General features: G+C 49.1%; 1 protein-coding gene across 3 annotated transcripts in view; it reads right to left on the bottom strand.

Moving 5' to 3' along the window:
• PLEKHA2 (pleckstrin homology domain containing A2) overlaps positions 1 to 16305 on the bottom strand; it is a 69056-nt gene that overhangs the window by 40087 nt on the left and 12664 nt on the right. The window contains exons 1-2 of one of the 3 annotated variants that reach the window (XM_081129344.1): positions 14695 to 14900; positions 3372 to 3535 (exon numbers count right to left, since the gene is read on the bottom strand). In XM_081129344.1, the coding sequence (XP_080985470.1) occupies positions 3372 to 3512 (141 nt within the window). In that variant the 5' untranslated portion in view covers positions 3513 to 3535; positions 14695 to 14900. Of the gene's footprint in view, positions 1 to 3371; positions 3536 to 14298; positions 14377 to 14694; positions 14901 to 16305 lie in introns of those variants that run through there. The other 2 variants (XM_081129345.1, XM_081129346.1) reach the window with 2 other exon arrangements.

The following is a 16305-nucleotide window of genomic DNA, read 5'->3' as shown; positions in this document are numbered from 1 at the left end:
TTTTGTGTGAATTGTTTTCATCTCCCCAACTGAACCTGAAACCTCCCAGTGGCAAAGACCTCACTGAGCTCACCTTCCACCTCATCTACAAGACCTTGCCCAAGGTTGAGCACAAACATCAGAAGGAGGAAGGAAACAGACAAGGGTGAAGAGTGCAGACACTGGAGTCAGACAGACCTGGCTCCAACTCCAGCTCCACACTTACCACCTGTGCAACCTTGAGCAAAGGCACTGGACTTCTCTGCACCCTGCAAACACTGTCAGAGTGATAAAAGTCCCCGAGTCCCAGGAGTCTTGTGAGGACTTAATGAGATGATACATGTAGCCACTCAGTAAGACTCAGTATAACCTGCAGTTAGTAATAATAGTAGTAACAGTGGTAGTAAAAACAGGAAACAGGCTCCATAAACACCAAGTGGCTCAAACAGGCAAAGAACAGAGACCTGGGTTTGGAAAATCCCCCACTTACTAATGTCTATTTAAATAACTAAGATATTATATCAGGTGTCTCCTTTTCCCTATACAAGTAAGATGTTCAGTAACTGAAAGGAGTTCCCAATGTCTCTCTTCAAGGAGCAGACCAAACCCCTCCGGTTTGCTCTTGGGGTTACCTCCAATCTGTCTTCTCCTGACTCCCGGCACTAGAGAGCTTGCATTTGGTTTAGGCCATGTCCTCAAACCCCAGGACAATGATGTCAAACACTCTGCATTTCATAAAGGCCTCCCTCTGACTGCCTCTTTACCTGCCCCTCTTTAGTTTGTCCATTCGTTCATTCATTCATTCATTCATTCATTCATTCATTCATTCAATGAGCACACATTTACCAAATGCTGGCTAATGTAGATCTAAGCTAAACCAAGTGAGCCCTCTACCATCTAGGAGCTCCCAGCCCAGAGAGTCCTCTGGCTTCTGTTTCTTAATCAGAGACTACTTTTGAAAGCTTTCCTTCCTCCCAGGCAACAGTAAGATGACTGTCTCATTATCAGCAATAACAGCAGCGGAACTGGAGTCAGACTGCCAGGGTTAGAATCCTGGCTCTGCCACTTCCTTTTAGGTAACCACGGGTAAATTTCTTCCCCTCTCTGCCTCACCCACCTCACCTTTAGAATGAGGACAATAATATCCACCAATTAGACTGTTGTCAGAATGAAATGAAAATTCAAGGAAGTCTTTAGAACAGTGTTTGGCACATAGTAATAAATGTTCACTAACACTATTTTACAACTTACAAAAATATCCACTCTCAAGTCCAGAATGGCCTTTCGGCCATTAATACAATAAAGAGCTAAGCCAAAAACTAGAGAAGTAAAATGTTCTGAAATATTGCTGTGTCACAGCTAGACTCTCCTTTTTTAGGCATGTGCCAAGCCAGCTGAAATTTCTGCCTCCAGGGAAAACGTAAAGAATCTCCAGCAGGGGCCACAAGTTTTACTTGGTAACTCCCACTTAAAGAAGGCTCTAGCACAAAGAGGATCCTGAGAGCTCAGCTGGCAGGGAAGCACAGGAGGCTGTCCCAGGGCTGACCCTAGACACCCAGGAAGGCAGCCCAAGGCCCAGCATCCAAGGTTAGTGCAGGTTCTGGAACCAAGGGACAATCAAAGCAGAAGGCAAAAAGAATAAGAGAAATCCCGACACCTGGCAACATTCGAGATTGGAAATGGTGACACTGTGGACCTGGGTAACATGTCACTGACAGCAAGACTCTCAGCCTGTGGCCCAGAGAATGAAGGAGGGGCCAATTCTCAGGGGAGGCAGCTGGCAACAGCTAAGCAGGATTCCCCAAGCAAGTGAATTTGGGTTAAGAACAGTCCTAGTAGGAAGCATAGGACTAAGTAGCTAAATCAAGACAAAAATACACTCGAGTTACCTGAGCTAACATGGCGGGGTAAGCGGGATACAAAGGAAGAAAAAGGAAAAAGGAATTATAAGACTCAGACCATAAGCCACTGGGGCTCATCCCTGGCATGCCAGAAGCCAAGCTTACTGGCCACAAGACCTGATTTCAAGTTCCTCCAACAGTGGGGAAGTGGCACCTAAAATGCTACTTCCTTTCACAGTAGATCTGTTGACTCAGCTGGGGGCACCTCTACAGAGCAAAGGCAGGGAAAATGATACAGCAGGGCCCGAAGGCAAACCCAAAAACAAACCATCATAAGAGGAAAGCATTCCAGGCTAGGTCAAGGATATAAGTGTCTGTATGTAAGTTTTATTCTACATGCTCAACACTCTAAGTAAGAGTAGTCAACAGAAAGTTTATCAGGAATGGGGGGGGTAAAACAAGGGGTGCAGTTCAATTTAGGGTTAAGTCTTTCCTGGAGAAGGCATTACGAGGCAGCTGATATCTGAGTACATTTTCTGTATCTATAGTGTTTTCTCTCAGCCATCAAATCCAAAAGACAAATGCCAAAGGTCTGTAGAGGGTTAGTCCCCAGATAATGACCTAGAGACTCACAGGACTTTTTCTACTTCACATCTTAAAGCCGAAATGCATTCCCCAACACTCACACTTTCTTCTTCCCAAGTCTCTGAACCAAAGTCAAATCTCAGGCCCACACCCCTCCCTACCCCAACATGGCCATGACCCATGATCTTGCCATTCAGGGGCCACGCCAGTCTTTGGGGCCTCATTCCACCAAACTGCTCTAGGCCAGGGGTAAGGAAAGAGCCAACAGCACCCATGGCACCTAAAAAAAGACTGGAGATCCCACATCAGGGGCAGAGCAACTTCTTCCTAGACCATGGGTAACTCCAGGAACTCCCAGGCACAGCAAAAAAACTTAAGGGGCCCCTGTTGATTCCAGTGTCTGTGACTATGCTTTTTTCATCTGTACTGCAAGGAAGCAAAACTAGGTGACTTCCAGGGTCACCTCCAACCCAGTACTGGAACTCCTGACTCGATGCAGGAGACCAGGGAAGTCCAACTTTTGTCCAGCTCAGGGAATCAGGTCACATTCTCTGCCAGGGAGGGGCCCTAGACTGGAAGAGCAGGAGTGGCCACAAGGCCACAGCCCTAACTGAGAGAGGTGAGAGAAAGCAAGCCATGCTTCGGAGCTTGGATCCAGCTGGCCAGCCTCTGTCTGACTTTTGCAAGTATTAAATTCCTGAGTGTGAGAAAAGACACCAGATCCCCTGGGTCAGGAGAGATGAGTTTTTTCTCAAGCTAAAATCAGGGATGATTTCCTGTGCACGTGGGTGATTACGTGCATGTGTGTGTGTGTGCGCGCGAGCGCTGGTGTTTCCCCTCCTTACTGACCAACAGGTCAGTGCTGCCCATGAGGGGGATGAAGCCCTTGAGGCTAATCCCATGTGCATTCCTCCCAGGCAGTGATGGGCAGCCAGCCACCCTCCACCTTCCGCCGTAGCCTCTCACCTGGGGGTTGTCCATGTACCAGAGAAGGTAGTTGGCCTGGGTGTCCAGAATGAAGTACCTCCGTAGAAACTTGCCACTGTTTTCATTCTCCTCGATGTCCAGAAACCCACAGATTCGGTTCTGCCGATCCACATAAGGCATTCCTGGGCTCTGCTCACATCACCCTGCATGGCAGGAGGGAGGGAGGCACTGGTGAGAAGGAGGGTGAAGTGGGCCCTGCCTCAAGACCTGTAGGAACCTCACTCTGGCTTGACTCACCTCTGCAAGAAGCTGGCAATCTCTCGCATCAGCTTCCTTCCCCAGGGCACCAAATGTTCTCCCCAACCAGACCCTGGAAACCTTTTATCAACTCTGTTCCTTAAGCAGTCATCAAAACCCACTGACATGTATCACCTAACTTTCCTGAAGCTCTTTTATGTGGTGAGCTCAGCGTTAGGCAACTTTACATACAGAGAGGATATAAGCCTAGACTTTTGAGTCAAAGGCCGGGGTTCCAATTCCAGTTCTGGCCACTTACTGTGTAATCTTTGTGCACCACAGTTTCTGCATCTATAAAATGGGGATAATCACAGTATGTGCACCTCATAAGATTTTGGTGAAAATTAAGTGCTTGGCGCATATTAAGCACTTCATAAACACTAGGTATTATTATTACTCTTCACAAAAGCCTTGGAAAGTAGGTCATAACCCAGTTTTATACATGGAGAAACTATCTCAGAAAGGATTTAAGCTCCAGTTTCAAATACGTGGACAAAACTTTGCCAGAATTCATTCATAAACAGCAGCCCCTCCAGATCCATGAAGGTTCCAAAGAATTAATCTGAGGGCAGGACCACATGCTTCACTAACTTCACTTTGCTATGACCCAGAGGCCACTTGTAATTGAAAGAATGAGGGAATCAGAAGAAAGCCCCAAGCCCTGAACACTTTCACTGACTCTAGAAGAGGATCTCGTTGTCGAGAGATGTGCCACATCCTCAAGCTAGCCTCCCCTCTCCTTGTGATTTCCTTCGTCTCTGAAGAGCCAACAGAAAGGCCAGGAGCTCTGTTCTCCTCCCGAAGGAATGTAAGCAACTTCCCACAAGCAGTTACACCCAACCTGATGCCCAAGATCCCACAAGGATCAGAAAACATCATTTAGACTTTCACGGACAGGCACCACCCACCGCTGGCCCTGCTTCGCTCCAACAAGCAAAGTCCACTAACACCCAAGCCCGCCATGGTTCTCAGTCTACAACTAAGCTAAGTTGCGAGGCAGCTGACCTAAGGCGCTTCCCTGCACCACGCCACGGTCAACAAGAAGCTACTGAGGCATCACACCTGCAGCCTTCCAGGCCCAGAGGGCAGGTCCCACCAGCAGGGAGGCACATCCCCAGGAGAGCAGGGAATTGTAAGGGTGGCGACTGTTGGTGTGATCTGTTCTCTCCCAACCCCACAAGGGGCCTGACAGTGTTGAAAGTCTGCCCCAAGTTAAAAAACGCTCCCCACACACAGAAATGAACAGTGACTCCCTTGAGTCCAGGTAAGGTCAAGCCAGAGTCCCAATGGGGACAGATGACTCAGTGAGAAGGGAGATGGGTCAGGGTATCCCACAGCTCCTCGCTGGGTAGCGACTGGGGACAAAGGGATAAAGCAGGCAGGGAAACAGGGCAAAGGATATAAGAGGAGAGATAAAAGATGAGAGGAGGAAAGGATACAAAGTGGAAAGAGGAGAATTAAAAAGATGGCAGAGGAGATGGAAGAAGTGTGGCAGAAGTGGGGTATAAGGGCAGGGTGTGGGTTGTGGGGAGAAACAGCCCTGAGCAAAGGAACGTCATGCTTGTCACAAGTACCTGCAGCCAGAGGCCCTGCTTCTCTGAGCCTCCCCAGGCAAACCCTGCCTCCCAGCTCCAGCTCCACAATGGAGCAAATCTGAGAACACGAAAGGGAAAGAGATGGCGACAAGCCAGGAGTTAGGAACAAATGGCATGGGAGGAACCTGAAGTCTTCTTGCAGACACTGGGTCAAAGATGGGAAGGTGTGAGGCCTGGCATTGGTTGGGGAGGGAGCATATCCCTGAGAAAGGATGCAGCTTCCCCTGGGGGGGGGATAGGGGAAAACAGGAGTCCCCTGCAGAAAGGCTGGGCCAGCCTCCCAGGGAGAGTGCATAGCTGTCTGGTCAGGATGACGGAGCGTACCCATCCCCCAAGAAAACTAGGCAAATTCCCTTGATGCAACCAGAAGCAGCATTTCCGGGGGTTTCAGGACTTGCCACTCCTGGGACATTTCTAAGAGAAAGCATATAAAATGCAGTGGGATAACAAAGGGGACTGTCTCTGGGCCTTGTTGGTAAGCACAGCACCCGACTTCATGCTGGCCTTGAAATGTTCCCTTTTCAGCCAACAGGATGAATCAGTGCCTGTCTTTTTCTCAAGTCAGAGGCTAGAGGAGGCACTCTTTCTACAAGCCTCCAACAACGCACTTTGGTGGAGAGTGCTTCCCATTTGCATGGATCCCTGGGAGGGAGAAAACCTTCACGTACCAAAAGGAAAGATAATAAAAGGAAGAGTTCTGGTTACAACATCTCCTGACTGTGGTTCTAGTCCCAGAAAAAAGAAAAAGAAAAAAAAAGCTGCTCAGATGTCCTGAGAAGCCGCTGAGTCACAGAGCACATCAAGAATGTGGGAGGTGGGGGACGGATCAGCTGCAGGAGAACCAGCATCACAGGGACATGTGGTTATAACTAGTCAACCCACACAGAAGTGACATACTCAAAGGCACAAAACACAAACCTGAGGTCCTAAGCCCCAACCGTCTGACAGCTCATTCAGATCCCATTGGTACGGCCCTTGTCACAACAGCTGCTAACAGTTGGTATGGAGAGCCTGCTGCCCCCAGCCCCCAAATCTCTCTCTGCTTTAGACCCCTCACCATCATCTTCCAAGTCTCTGCTGGTTCCTCCTCTTTTCCCAGAGGGGACCCTCGAATACAATAACTATGCCACCCCAGGCTCAGCCCAAACAACAGGGCAGTGAGGGGAGAAAGGGAAGCAGTAGAAACTGGTACTAACGGGGGGAACCCACCTTGATTCACACACACATACTGTCACCCTAAAATTCCCCTACCAAGACCAAGACAAAGCTTCGAAATGTCCTTTCTAACTCACAACAATCCTCCAGTTAAATAGTTTTAGCCTATTTTCTGACTCTCTAAAATCACCTGTTATCTTAAATTTCATTTTAACTTAAAGTCCCCAGTGTAAAAATATTGGGTGGAGGGTGACATTGGGCTGTTTGACCCAGGAAGTTGCCCCCACCCCTGCATGTCCTGGGCCCCACAGGCTGACAATGACTTTCTCTTCATCTCCCAAGACAATATGCAAAGTGTTCTTGGTGGCTTAAAGCACCAGATACCCCTCTCTCAGCCTAGCCTCTCACCTTAGCTCTAACACCACAATGAAGCCACCCAGCAAGTAGCTCCATAACCTTCACAATACATGGAAGACAAAGAGAACAGACATTTGTCCCGGAAGGGGGCTTGGCCCACCCCTTAGCACCCTTCCCATCTTTCCACAGCATGTCAAACCTCCCCAGGGTTTTCCGTGTTCAATGCAAAAATCACAATACAACAATGTAGGCATTTTAGAAAGATCACTTTAGCCAGCCACTTTCACTTCTGCCTGCTTTTTCATCCTACTGTCTGCATAATCAGCCTTTTTAAAAATTCAAATTATATCATAAACATATTCCATGTTGCTAGATAGCCTTTGTAATCATTGTTTTTAATGGCCGCATAACATGACTGGGCTGTATTTGCTATAATTGACTTAACCATTTCTCCATGATTAGACAGTTAGATTACATCCAATTTTTAACTATTTTAAATAATGCTGAAATTCATATTTTCATGCTTTGTTTCTTCTTTTACATAAACAACATAAATTCCAAGTAATAATATGACTATGTCATAGTTTGTGATTTTTTTTTTACAATTCTTGAGACCTATTTCCTGCTTCATCTTCTTTCCTGGACTTTGTGAAGTTCAAATCAAAGGGATGTGTGCACTCAGTCACTATCAGTCAATCTCTTTCTGTCTCTGTCTCTCTCACACATATACACGTACCCTAAACCAAACCAAACCATGGCCTCACATAGTCCAGGTAACTAAATAATGTATTTTAAAGCAAAGTAAAATAGAAAAGAGGAAAGTTTTATATGATCCAGATTTCCTCCGTACATAAATTCCTAAATATGTACTGCAACTGAAAATGTTAAATATTTAATTTATAGTAAAAAGAAAACTTTTAAGGAAAAAAAAATAACTTGCATGAAGTTACCCATTGATCAGCAGCAGAAAATGGGTTAAATGTCAATTAAACCAAGATTCCTGGCCAACATTTGCCAGTTGACTAGACAAAGCTCATGAAGTAAAAGAGACAATGGCTGCCTACCTGACAGTGAGATCAGAAGCAGTGGGAGATGTCTCTGTCCAAAATATCACCACAGTTTTGCCCATTTCAATGCCTATGTTCCATCACTGGAGGAGATTCCAGCCAAGAATAAAATTATCCACTAGGAACTGAGGCAACTGGCATCTTTATCAGGCTCATAATATGCAAAAGATATCTGGGACCAAGGCCCTAAGAAATGGAAAATACCCCGATGGAAGAAAAAGACAATAAAGGGGTGAAAAAGTAAAGAGAAGGCTTGAAACAAATGTTATCTCCTTGAAAAATTCCCCTAAGATTCTTATACATCCAGGACAGGAGTAGGAAACTTTCTGGGAAGCAGTTTGGAGATATATAACAAGAGAGCCAAAAATGCTCAGACCCTTTGACCCAGTAATTCTACTTCTAGGATCCCATCCAAGTAAATGAGCAAAGATGCAAATAAAGATTAAAATTAAAAGATAGCTACTGCAATAGAATTTGTAAAAACCAAAAGTTGGAAATGCTCTGAATGTCCCAATGATTGGGGTATAATTCTATAAATTATGGGACATTTGCATAAGGAAATGTTACATGATCCTTTAAAAAATGTTTTTAAGCCTTTTTTTAATGAATCAGGGAGAAACCATATCCTGATAAGATTTCTTAAGATATAATATGATTTATAATATGATCTCAACACTCTAAATATTTCTTTTGTATTTCTATATTTGGATAGAAAAAGACTGACATACAGGCACCAAAATATTAAGTTAGCACCTATGGGTTATGGGTGAATTTTATTTACTTCTCTATATTTTCCATATTTCCCAAAGTTTCTACAGGGAACGCGTGTTACTTTATTTAGTAGGAGGGAAAGCTATTTAACTCCACACAAACCCTCATCGCCAGCATAGAAGTTCTGAAGCTGAGAACAAATTTATCAGTTCTCCAGAGTCCACAAACAAGTAAAACCTTACCTACGTTATAGCTCTCTTGGGACTTTTTTGGTGTATCAAAATCTTAAATCCAATAAAGCAGTATCCCACCCACCGCAATTGCCCAAGAGCGAGGTACCCATGCAGAGAGCTTTGGCACCCTCCATTCTAGCTGGGTGTCTTGCTTCCTATTTCAACATCCTCTTAGAGACGGAGGCTCATTCTTTCCCCTGCAGGTTTGGTTCCTTCCTCTCTGATCTTCCTAAAGGAGACCCTGTCGTTGGAGCCAACAATACTCACACCCAAGCTGATGCCTCTATTCCTCTCTTGCTACAGCACCTGAGCCACACCAAGTCCAGCACTCCGGGAAGAGGAAGGGGAAGGGGAAGCTAACAAGGACCCCCAGTGGAATTTTCTTTCTTGAAACTTGGGAGATAGGGTTGACATTTTTTAAATAAATGACTAATTTTTAGTTGATTTGTTCTTTAAATTTGGCGATTTTTCTTTCCTGTTACTCTGTGTTGGCAAGACAGGGAATTTCAGCGATTTTAGCCCAGAAAACAGTCAGGAAGGCTTTTTTTGACATGTAGTGGGGCATATGCAGTCTTATTACCCTCTGATGGTGGGAGAAATACAGTGGGAGGTGCAGACGGCAGCATCCAGCATTGGCGGTGAGCAACAGGGACACCAACAGGAAATTGCTAAATTTCTACAGGAGAAAGTTTATCAGAAAATGACATCAGAGGTCTCAGCGAGAGCTGTAATGCAGCAGACAGGAACTGGGGTGTGGAGGGTAAGAGCAGGCACTAACCATTGCTAGAATATGCCAGGCCACGTGAACAGAGCGCTCACCTATGTTAAACTGCAGCACACATAGGTGTGTATTGTGGAACCTCAACAATGCCAAGGGCCCCCTGAAAACCACAGGAGCAACAACAAAACACAGGCTTAGCTATTTCAGAACACATCCCTGAGCACGGGCCAAAGATGATAACTTAGGAAGTGTGGGAGCATCTATTTCCTACTGTTATAATATTGCTGCATTTTGAAAATGTCACCAAAGCAAACTCCAAATAGTCTAAGGCAGGAGAGTAATGTGAGAGAGAAGGGAATGTACTGGGAACATGTTCCCAACGGAAGTTCAGGGAGAGGAATGCAAACATCTACAGGAACGGGGAAGTTAAGAGAAGGAGCCTCCTCGACACAGACAGCCCAATCCCCACTTGACCCAAGAACTTTGAACAGAGGGCAAGAGACACTCAAGGAACTTTTAAGGGAAAAAATGTCGGGGGAAGTGGGAGAAGTAACTGAACACTGATACCACTGCAATAAAAATGCTAAAAACAACAAAATATTTTAAACACTCATGACCTCTCTTAACAGCAGCCTCCTCTATGCTTAAAGAAAATGTGGTTGTTGGAGCCAGCAGGAAGCAAAGGCCTGCCATGGCTCAAGGCTCCTGAGAGCACCTCCACCAAGAGATAACCAGGGGAGCTACCCACATTGGTTTTCTAAATAGCCTATAAAAACTGAGGTCTCCAACCTGCAGAATCATCCAAGTCCCCCCACTTAGAAGTCTCAATGAATCTGGTTTCACGGCAGAATCATCCAAGTCCCCCACTTAGAAGTCTCAATGAATCTGGTTTCACGGTGGAGCTTCCTAGCAATAGCCACACAGGAGTCCCAGAATTACAATCTTCATTTAAACCTGACAGTGTCAGCCACTACAATGTGGGCAGTAGGAAATTGAAAAAACATCATTATTTCTCCTCTCTACTAGCGTTTTGGAAAGTGCCAGAGAAAAGTGTGTGTCTGTCTAAAGGCATGTGCTCACAGCCCTGCGTTTAGGGAGCGAGGAGGGGCTGGGTGTGACAAGGAAGACGTGCAGGTGACGGTGAAAAGCATGAGTGCGTTTGATGAAACTCTTGCAAGAAGGTGACCGTGAAAAAGGGTGTGCTCATTTCAGTTACCCACTGATGTGGTAAAGTAAAAGAGGCTAGGCTTTAGAGTCAGCCTGCTGAACTTTTCTGGGCCTATTTCCTTACTTGCAAAATGGAGAGAATCACTGTACCTACTTCAAAGGTTGCCTGTGAGGATTAAATGAAATAAATAATGTGTGAAAAGTGCTTACCAGGGTGTCTGGCAAAGAGTAAGCAGCAGGCAAATGTTGTTAAGACGTCTGTGTGTGTGGAGCCTAACAAGTAGTATATGATTACCATGACTATGCAAAGCTGCTCAACGCAGGGAGGCAGCTGCGGGGCCATCGCTACCCCTCAAATATCAGGAAGCAATTATCAACAGAAAGGCCATGACATTGGGACCCCTCCAGAGAAAGGCATACATTTCCCTTACTCTGGCCACTACTCCAAGAACCATCATATTTTACATCTCTAAAATTCTCCCAAGAGGTTAGGGGAAAAAAAAAAAATCAAAGAGATCCAGACTCCATCTTGGCCAGCCTACCCTGAAAGTTAACAGAACCCAGACAAGCCTATCGGGTTCCAGGAAAGGGGCTCTGGAGAGGCCTCCTGCTCTGCCCAAGGGAGAATCACAATAGCAGAGAGTCACTTGGCAAGTGGATGGCCAAATCTGAGTCCTAGCTGATGGGACAGCCAGTACTAGCCTTTGCACTTTAACTGTAGTGTTTTCCAGGAGCATAAGGACCAGCAGACCTAGCTTCCTACCCTCTTTATCTCAGCTGGCCAACCTCTATGGGCAGAAAAGCACACCACAGGCCCAAAGCTGAAAGCCTTTTGCCCACGCCCACCCCGGGCAGTGTCAGGAGCTCCTGCACCAGCGGGGCTGGGACCTCCACAGTGGGAGAGCCCAATCCAGTCTTTAATCCTCTGAGAGGCACTTCAATCATCAGGGGTCAGGGCAGAAAATGGGCTTTCAGAAAGAAGGTGAGTTATAAAGCCCAAAAGACTGGCTGTGCTTAACAGCAGGGGCCAGAGAAGGGAAGAACAGGGTAGCACAAGATTTGGAATAAAGGTCAATTACAAGTCCCACTGCACCAAGCATAGGTCCCCTCAGAACAGGAAGGAAGGGACCCCATCCCTCCCACCTCTCAGTTGCCCTATCTCCCCACCCTGTCCAATTCCCAGGCTTAATGATAGGCTCATATTGGGCAGGGTTAGGATTCTTCTCTTCCCAGAGGCTGTCAAACCATAATATTTGCTCTGCTTCCTTCCCCTCCAAAGCCTAACAGATTAGATTGCCGGAGTCCCATCCAGCTCACAAGGCAGATGGAAAACTGAAAGTAAGGCAGCCCAAACTGCTCATGGTGGGAAGAGACAGCGCAACCCAATGTTCTAGCACTCAGATCCTCTCTTCCGAGGTCTAGGGCTGTATCAGCCAGAATAAACAGCACCCCAGTAGTTTCAGTGAATCAGAGGATATTTACTGCACTGAGGCACACAGCAAGACCTAATCTGAGGCACTCCAGCCTTTTAACAGGGGCATCACCCACCTGTCCACCTGCCCCATGAAGAAGACAGGAAATTAATGAAGTGCTAGGTGAATGTGCACAGTGAGGACCATGGTCCTGCTGCTTGGGTCTTCCTAGTGTTCCAGCACTTCAGCAACACCCTGCAAGCCTATAGGGGGCTGCTCGAGAGGGTCTGGCTATTAGGGCTGATGCATCTCCCTTCCCACTTTTGCAGAATCTCTCCATAGGTAGGCATCAACCAAAACCTGCATGTCTTCAGGATTTATTTTAACCTTGGTAAAATACTGAGCTAAATATGGTTCAGCTTACTATGATGACATGATGGGATTTGCAGGCCCTACTTCCTTATACAGAAGAGAGAAGAAAACACCAACAAAGGAAAAGGTTTTGCAAACTCTCCACCAAAGAGCAGGTGGTTTCCAAGTCAATACCTAGGAGATTACCCATCTCTGAAGTGAGCAAGACTCCCATCATCAGCCAGCTAGAACTCCACGAGGTGTGCCATACTTCATAAAATGCGGGGCTTACAGCCCGGCCAGGCATGGCTCAGTGGTTGAGCATCAACCTAGAATCCAGGAAATCAAGGTTCGACTCCCAATCAGGGCACATGCCCAGGTCGCGGGCTCGATCCCCAGTCAGAAGCGCGCAGGAGGCAGCCAATCGATGATGACTCTCTCATCATTGATGTTTCTATCTCTCTTGCTCCCTCTCCCTTCCTCTCTCTGAAATCAATAGATATATTTAAAAAAAAAAAAAAAAGTAGGGCTTACAAATAGGGTAGAAGCCTCCTTAGGTGTAAAGACAACATCCAGAGTAAACCCTCACGAACCAGCCTGATGGACTAAATTTCTACAGGCTGGAAGCACTGCCACACTGCTCTTTTCCCTTCCATTTGGACAGATGCAAACAATTCATATGCTTGCAGTCATCCATCCAGCTAGCCATTCATTCATTCATTCATTCATTCAACAAACATTTACTCAGCACCCAGTAGACGTCATACACTGTGCTGGCCACAGAGTCTAGACTACAAGCTAGACTTTCACTATGACAGAAGTCACCTGCCTGCAAGTGAAGGAGGCTAATATCTAAGACGATGATAAATGCTTTTTAAAAGCTTCCTCTGGTTTCTCAAAGCATGCCGGATCTCTATTTGAGCCCACAGCCTTGTGTTCTAGGAAGCTGTTTAGCTTCCTAGGCTGGAAGCTCCCTAAAGACAGAGGCTGCATTTTGTCCATTATTGCCTTTCATATCCTTAAAACCCAATATATGTCAATTGAATGCAATTAAAATAAAACAAACATTTTTATTCTTTCAACATCTTTGGCTTTACTGTTTCTGAAGGCTTTGCCACCAAAGAAAAATAATGAAGCTTCAGAAAGGAGGAAAAAGGGGACTGACTTAGTCAGATATATTAAGAACAACATGAATACAATTTTGGAACTTCAGCCCAAGTGCAACCACCACTCAGGCTGCCGAGGTGCCTCCAAGAGCCACAGCTGGCATCCTGGAGAATGCTTTCCCCCTCCCTCTTCTCTGTTTACTCTCTTCTGAAAAGCCCCATTTGGAGTCCTAAAGAAAGAAAGGAGGAGGGACGGGAGGAATTAGAAGGGGGAGACACAGCTTGAACCCACAGTCATCAAGGAAGGGAACTTGAAGCCCAAAGGGTGGGGGAGCAGGGCTGGCCTGGGGGAGGAGATGTGTAAGACAGAAGTGGAGGACATGCCTGGACACTTTTCCTTCCTACAAGGCCTCTTTTTTCCCTTTCCTCTTTTTCTTTTTCTTTTTTTTAATTTGATGAAATAACAGTCCTCAGAACTGGAGAGCTGCAGCAGAAAAGGGAAGCGAGTAAGGTGAGGAAGAAGTTGGTGAGAAAGAGAGAGAGGGAGAGAGGGAGGGAGGGAGGGAGCTCCCCTCGAGGTGCTTTCCCAACCTGGCACCGAATCTGCATTTTTGGGACAGTTTTCCTTCAAGTCTCCCCCATAGCCAGGAGTTCCAAGAGCCCGAGGGCCCGGGCTGGACCAGAGGAAAGGAAGGGATCTCCCCACGGAAGCACACTAGGCCTGTCCCGCAATAAGGTAATAAGGGAAGAGAGAGATGAGTCTCCACGGCCCAATCCGTGCCCCAGGGACTTGCCTGGACGGTCTCTGCTCTCCTGCCCTACCCGCAGCTCGGGCAGCTGTTGCCGGGCCTCTGCCCCAGCGCCAAAACCCGCAACGAAGTTTCGCCGCTGCCAACGTGAGAAAATACAGCTCAGCAGCACACCCGCCCCCACCCTCCTCGCGGCCCCACCCCCGCAGCCCGACCCCAGGCGGCGGCGACCTTGGCCACCCCGGACGCTCCTTGCGATTGGAGGAGAGGCTGCCCTCCGGGCTTTCCCGGGGCTACAACGGGCAGCCAGGGGCGGCGGCGACCTCCCCCTTGGCTGCGGGCCGCCGGGGCAGGCGCGCGCCCGGCTCCCCAGCGCGCGCCTGCCCCCGCGCGCCCCTCGGCGCCTCTCCGCTCCCGGGCCCGCGAGAGCGCCCAACTTACCCCGCCGTGCAGGGGCCGGGGCTCGGGCAGGGCGCGTGGGTTACATCGGGGTGGGCCGCGCCCCTCCGGCCCGCGGGCCGGCGCTCTCGGGGGATTTCTTTATCTCGCGGCCAAACTCTCCGTGCCTCTCGCTCTTCTCCCCGCCACCCCGCCCCCTCCTTCTCTCTTGTCTCTCGGCTCTTTTTTCCGGGTTAATTACGTTTCGCATTAAAGCAAAACCCAGCCCCGGATGTGAGTACAATGCTCCGCCGAGCCCGCTGGGGGAGGAGAGGGGTGCCGGGGCGCCGCGGGGTGGGTGGGGGTGCGGCCGGGCGCGGCGGGCTGCGTGGAGGAGGCGGGGCGGGCGCCCGGGAGGCGGCCCAGACCACTTAGCCCGCGTCTGCCGCCGCGCAGGTGGGACCCGGGCCTCGGAAGCTCGGCCCCGGGCAGCAGGTGTCCGGAGCGGGACCGGGGGCCGGGACTGAGGGCATCCTCGAAGGAGGGAGGCGGGCCGGAGCGCGGGCTCCCCCTTATCTCCTTTTCTTCTTCCCAGGGCCCCACCCAGCGACTTCATCCGGGCGTCCCTCGCAGCCTGAGCCCTTGCCTTCCTGGGGCCGCGGGTTAGGTGTAGGTTGGGGGTCGAACGCAGCAGCGCACATTCGCCCGGGTTGCCCTGAAATTGCCCGAAGAGCCCAGTGGGGCCGGGCGTTGTAACGGGAGGTCGAGGGACATTTTCCGTGTGGCGCAAAGACGCCCTTCTGGCGCTCAGAGCGGGAGGGTGCCCTGTTTAAAAAATGGGAAACCGACGAGCGCGCCTTAAGGAAAGGTTGCCGAGGGGACCGGGGAGAGCCGCCGTGAGCCCGGGCAGCCCGCGCCATCTCGTTGGCACGCGCGGCCGCCTGTGGGTAGCCGTCCCGTTCCCGATGAGGAAACCGAGACTCGCGGACGTGAAGTAATGCGCCCTGGGTCCCACAGTTCATCGGGGGCAGGTCTGTCCGGTTCTGACGCCGGCTTCCCACGGGAGGAGATGGACGTCTGAACATTCATGAAGTCAGGCGATCAATATCCGAAACAAAGGTAGTGGACTCCTCCTGGAGGGGGGAGGGCCGTGAGGCGCGGCCGCTCGGACCCCGCGCCAGGGCAGTTAATAAGGCGCGCGTCCTGCCAGGCTTGGAGGCCGGCGGGGCAGAGGAGACCCCCGAGGCCCCGGACAAGGGCTGCATCTGCAGGAGGGACCGAAAGGCTGGTCCGCGTCCCAGTACTGCGGGGGAAAGACACACGGTTTAAAAGTTTCCAGGACCTGGGGCCACACAGCCCGGGGTAGGGGCCCCGACCAGAGGCGCCTGGGGGCGGCAGGACAGCGCGCGGCGCGCGCACCCCGAAAGCGCCGGTGGTAAAACCGCGCGCGCTTCCCCCGCAGGCCGATCGCCAAAGCGAAACGGAGCCCCGGCCCGGGCGAGAAAAGGCGGTTCCGCTGCTCGCTTTAGAACATTTTGCTCTGAAGGAGGAAAGAAAGGGGGACACAAGGAAGAAAGGGGGGGGAACACCATTTCCTTTGAAGTAAATACATCAACGTCAGTATTTTTTTCTCCTGCTCAGGAGGATTCCCGCCGCTCTTAGACATTCCGGGCG

This window comes from Miniopterus schreibersii (assembly GCF_964146895.1).
Source record: "Miniopterus schreibersii genome assembly, chromosome: 2".
NCBI classification, from domain to species: domain Eukaryota; kingdom Metazoa; phylum Chordata; class Mammalia; order Chiroptera; family Miniopteridae; genus Miniopterus; species Miniopterus schreibersii.
The sequence above is the reverse complement of the archived record's forward strand: the minus strand, read 5'-3'. Positions and strand labels throughout refer to the sequence as shown.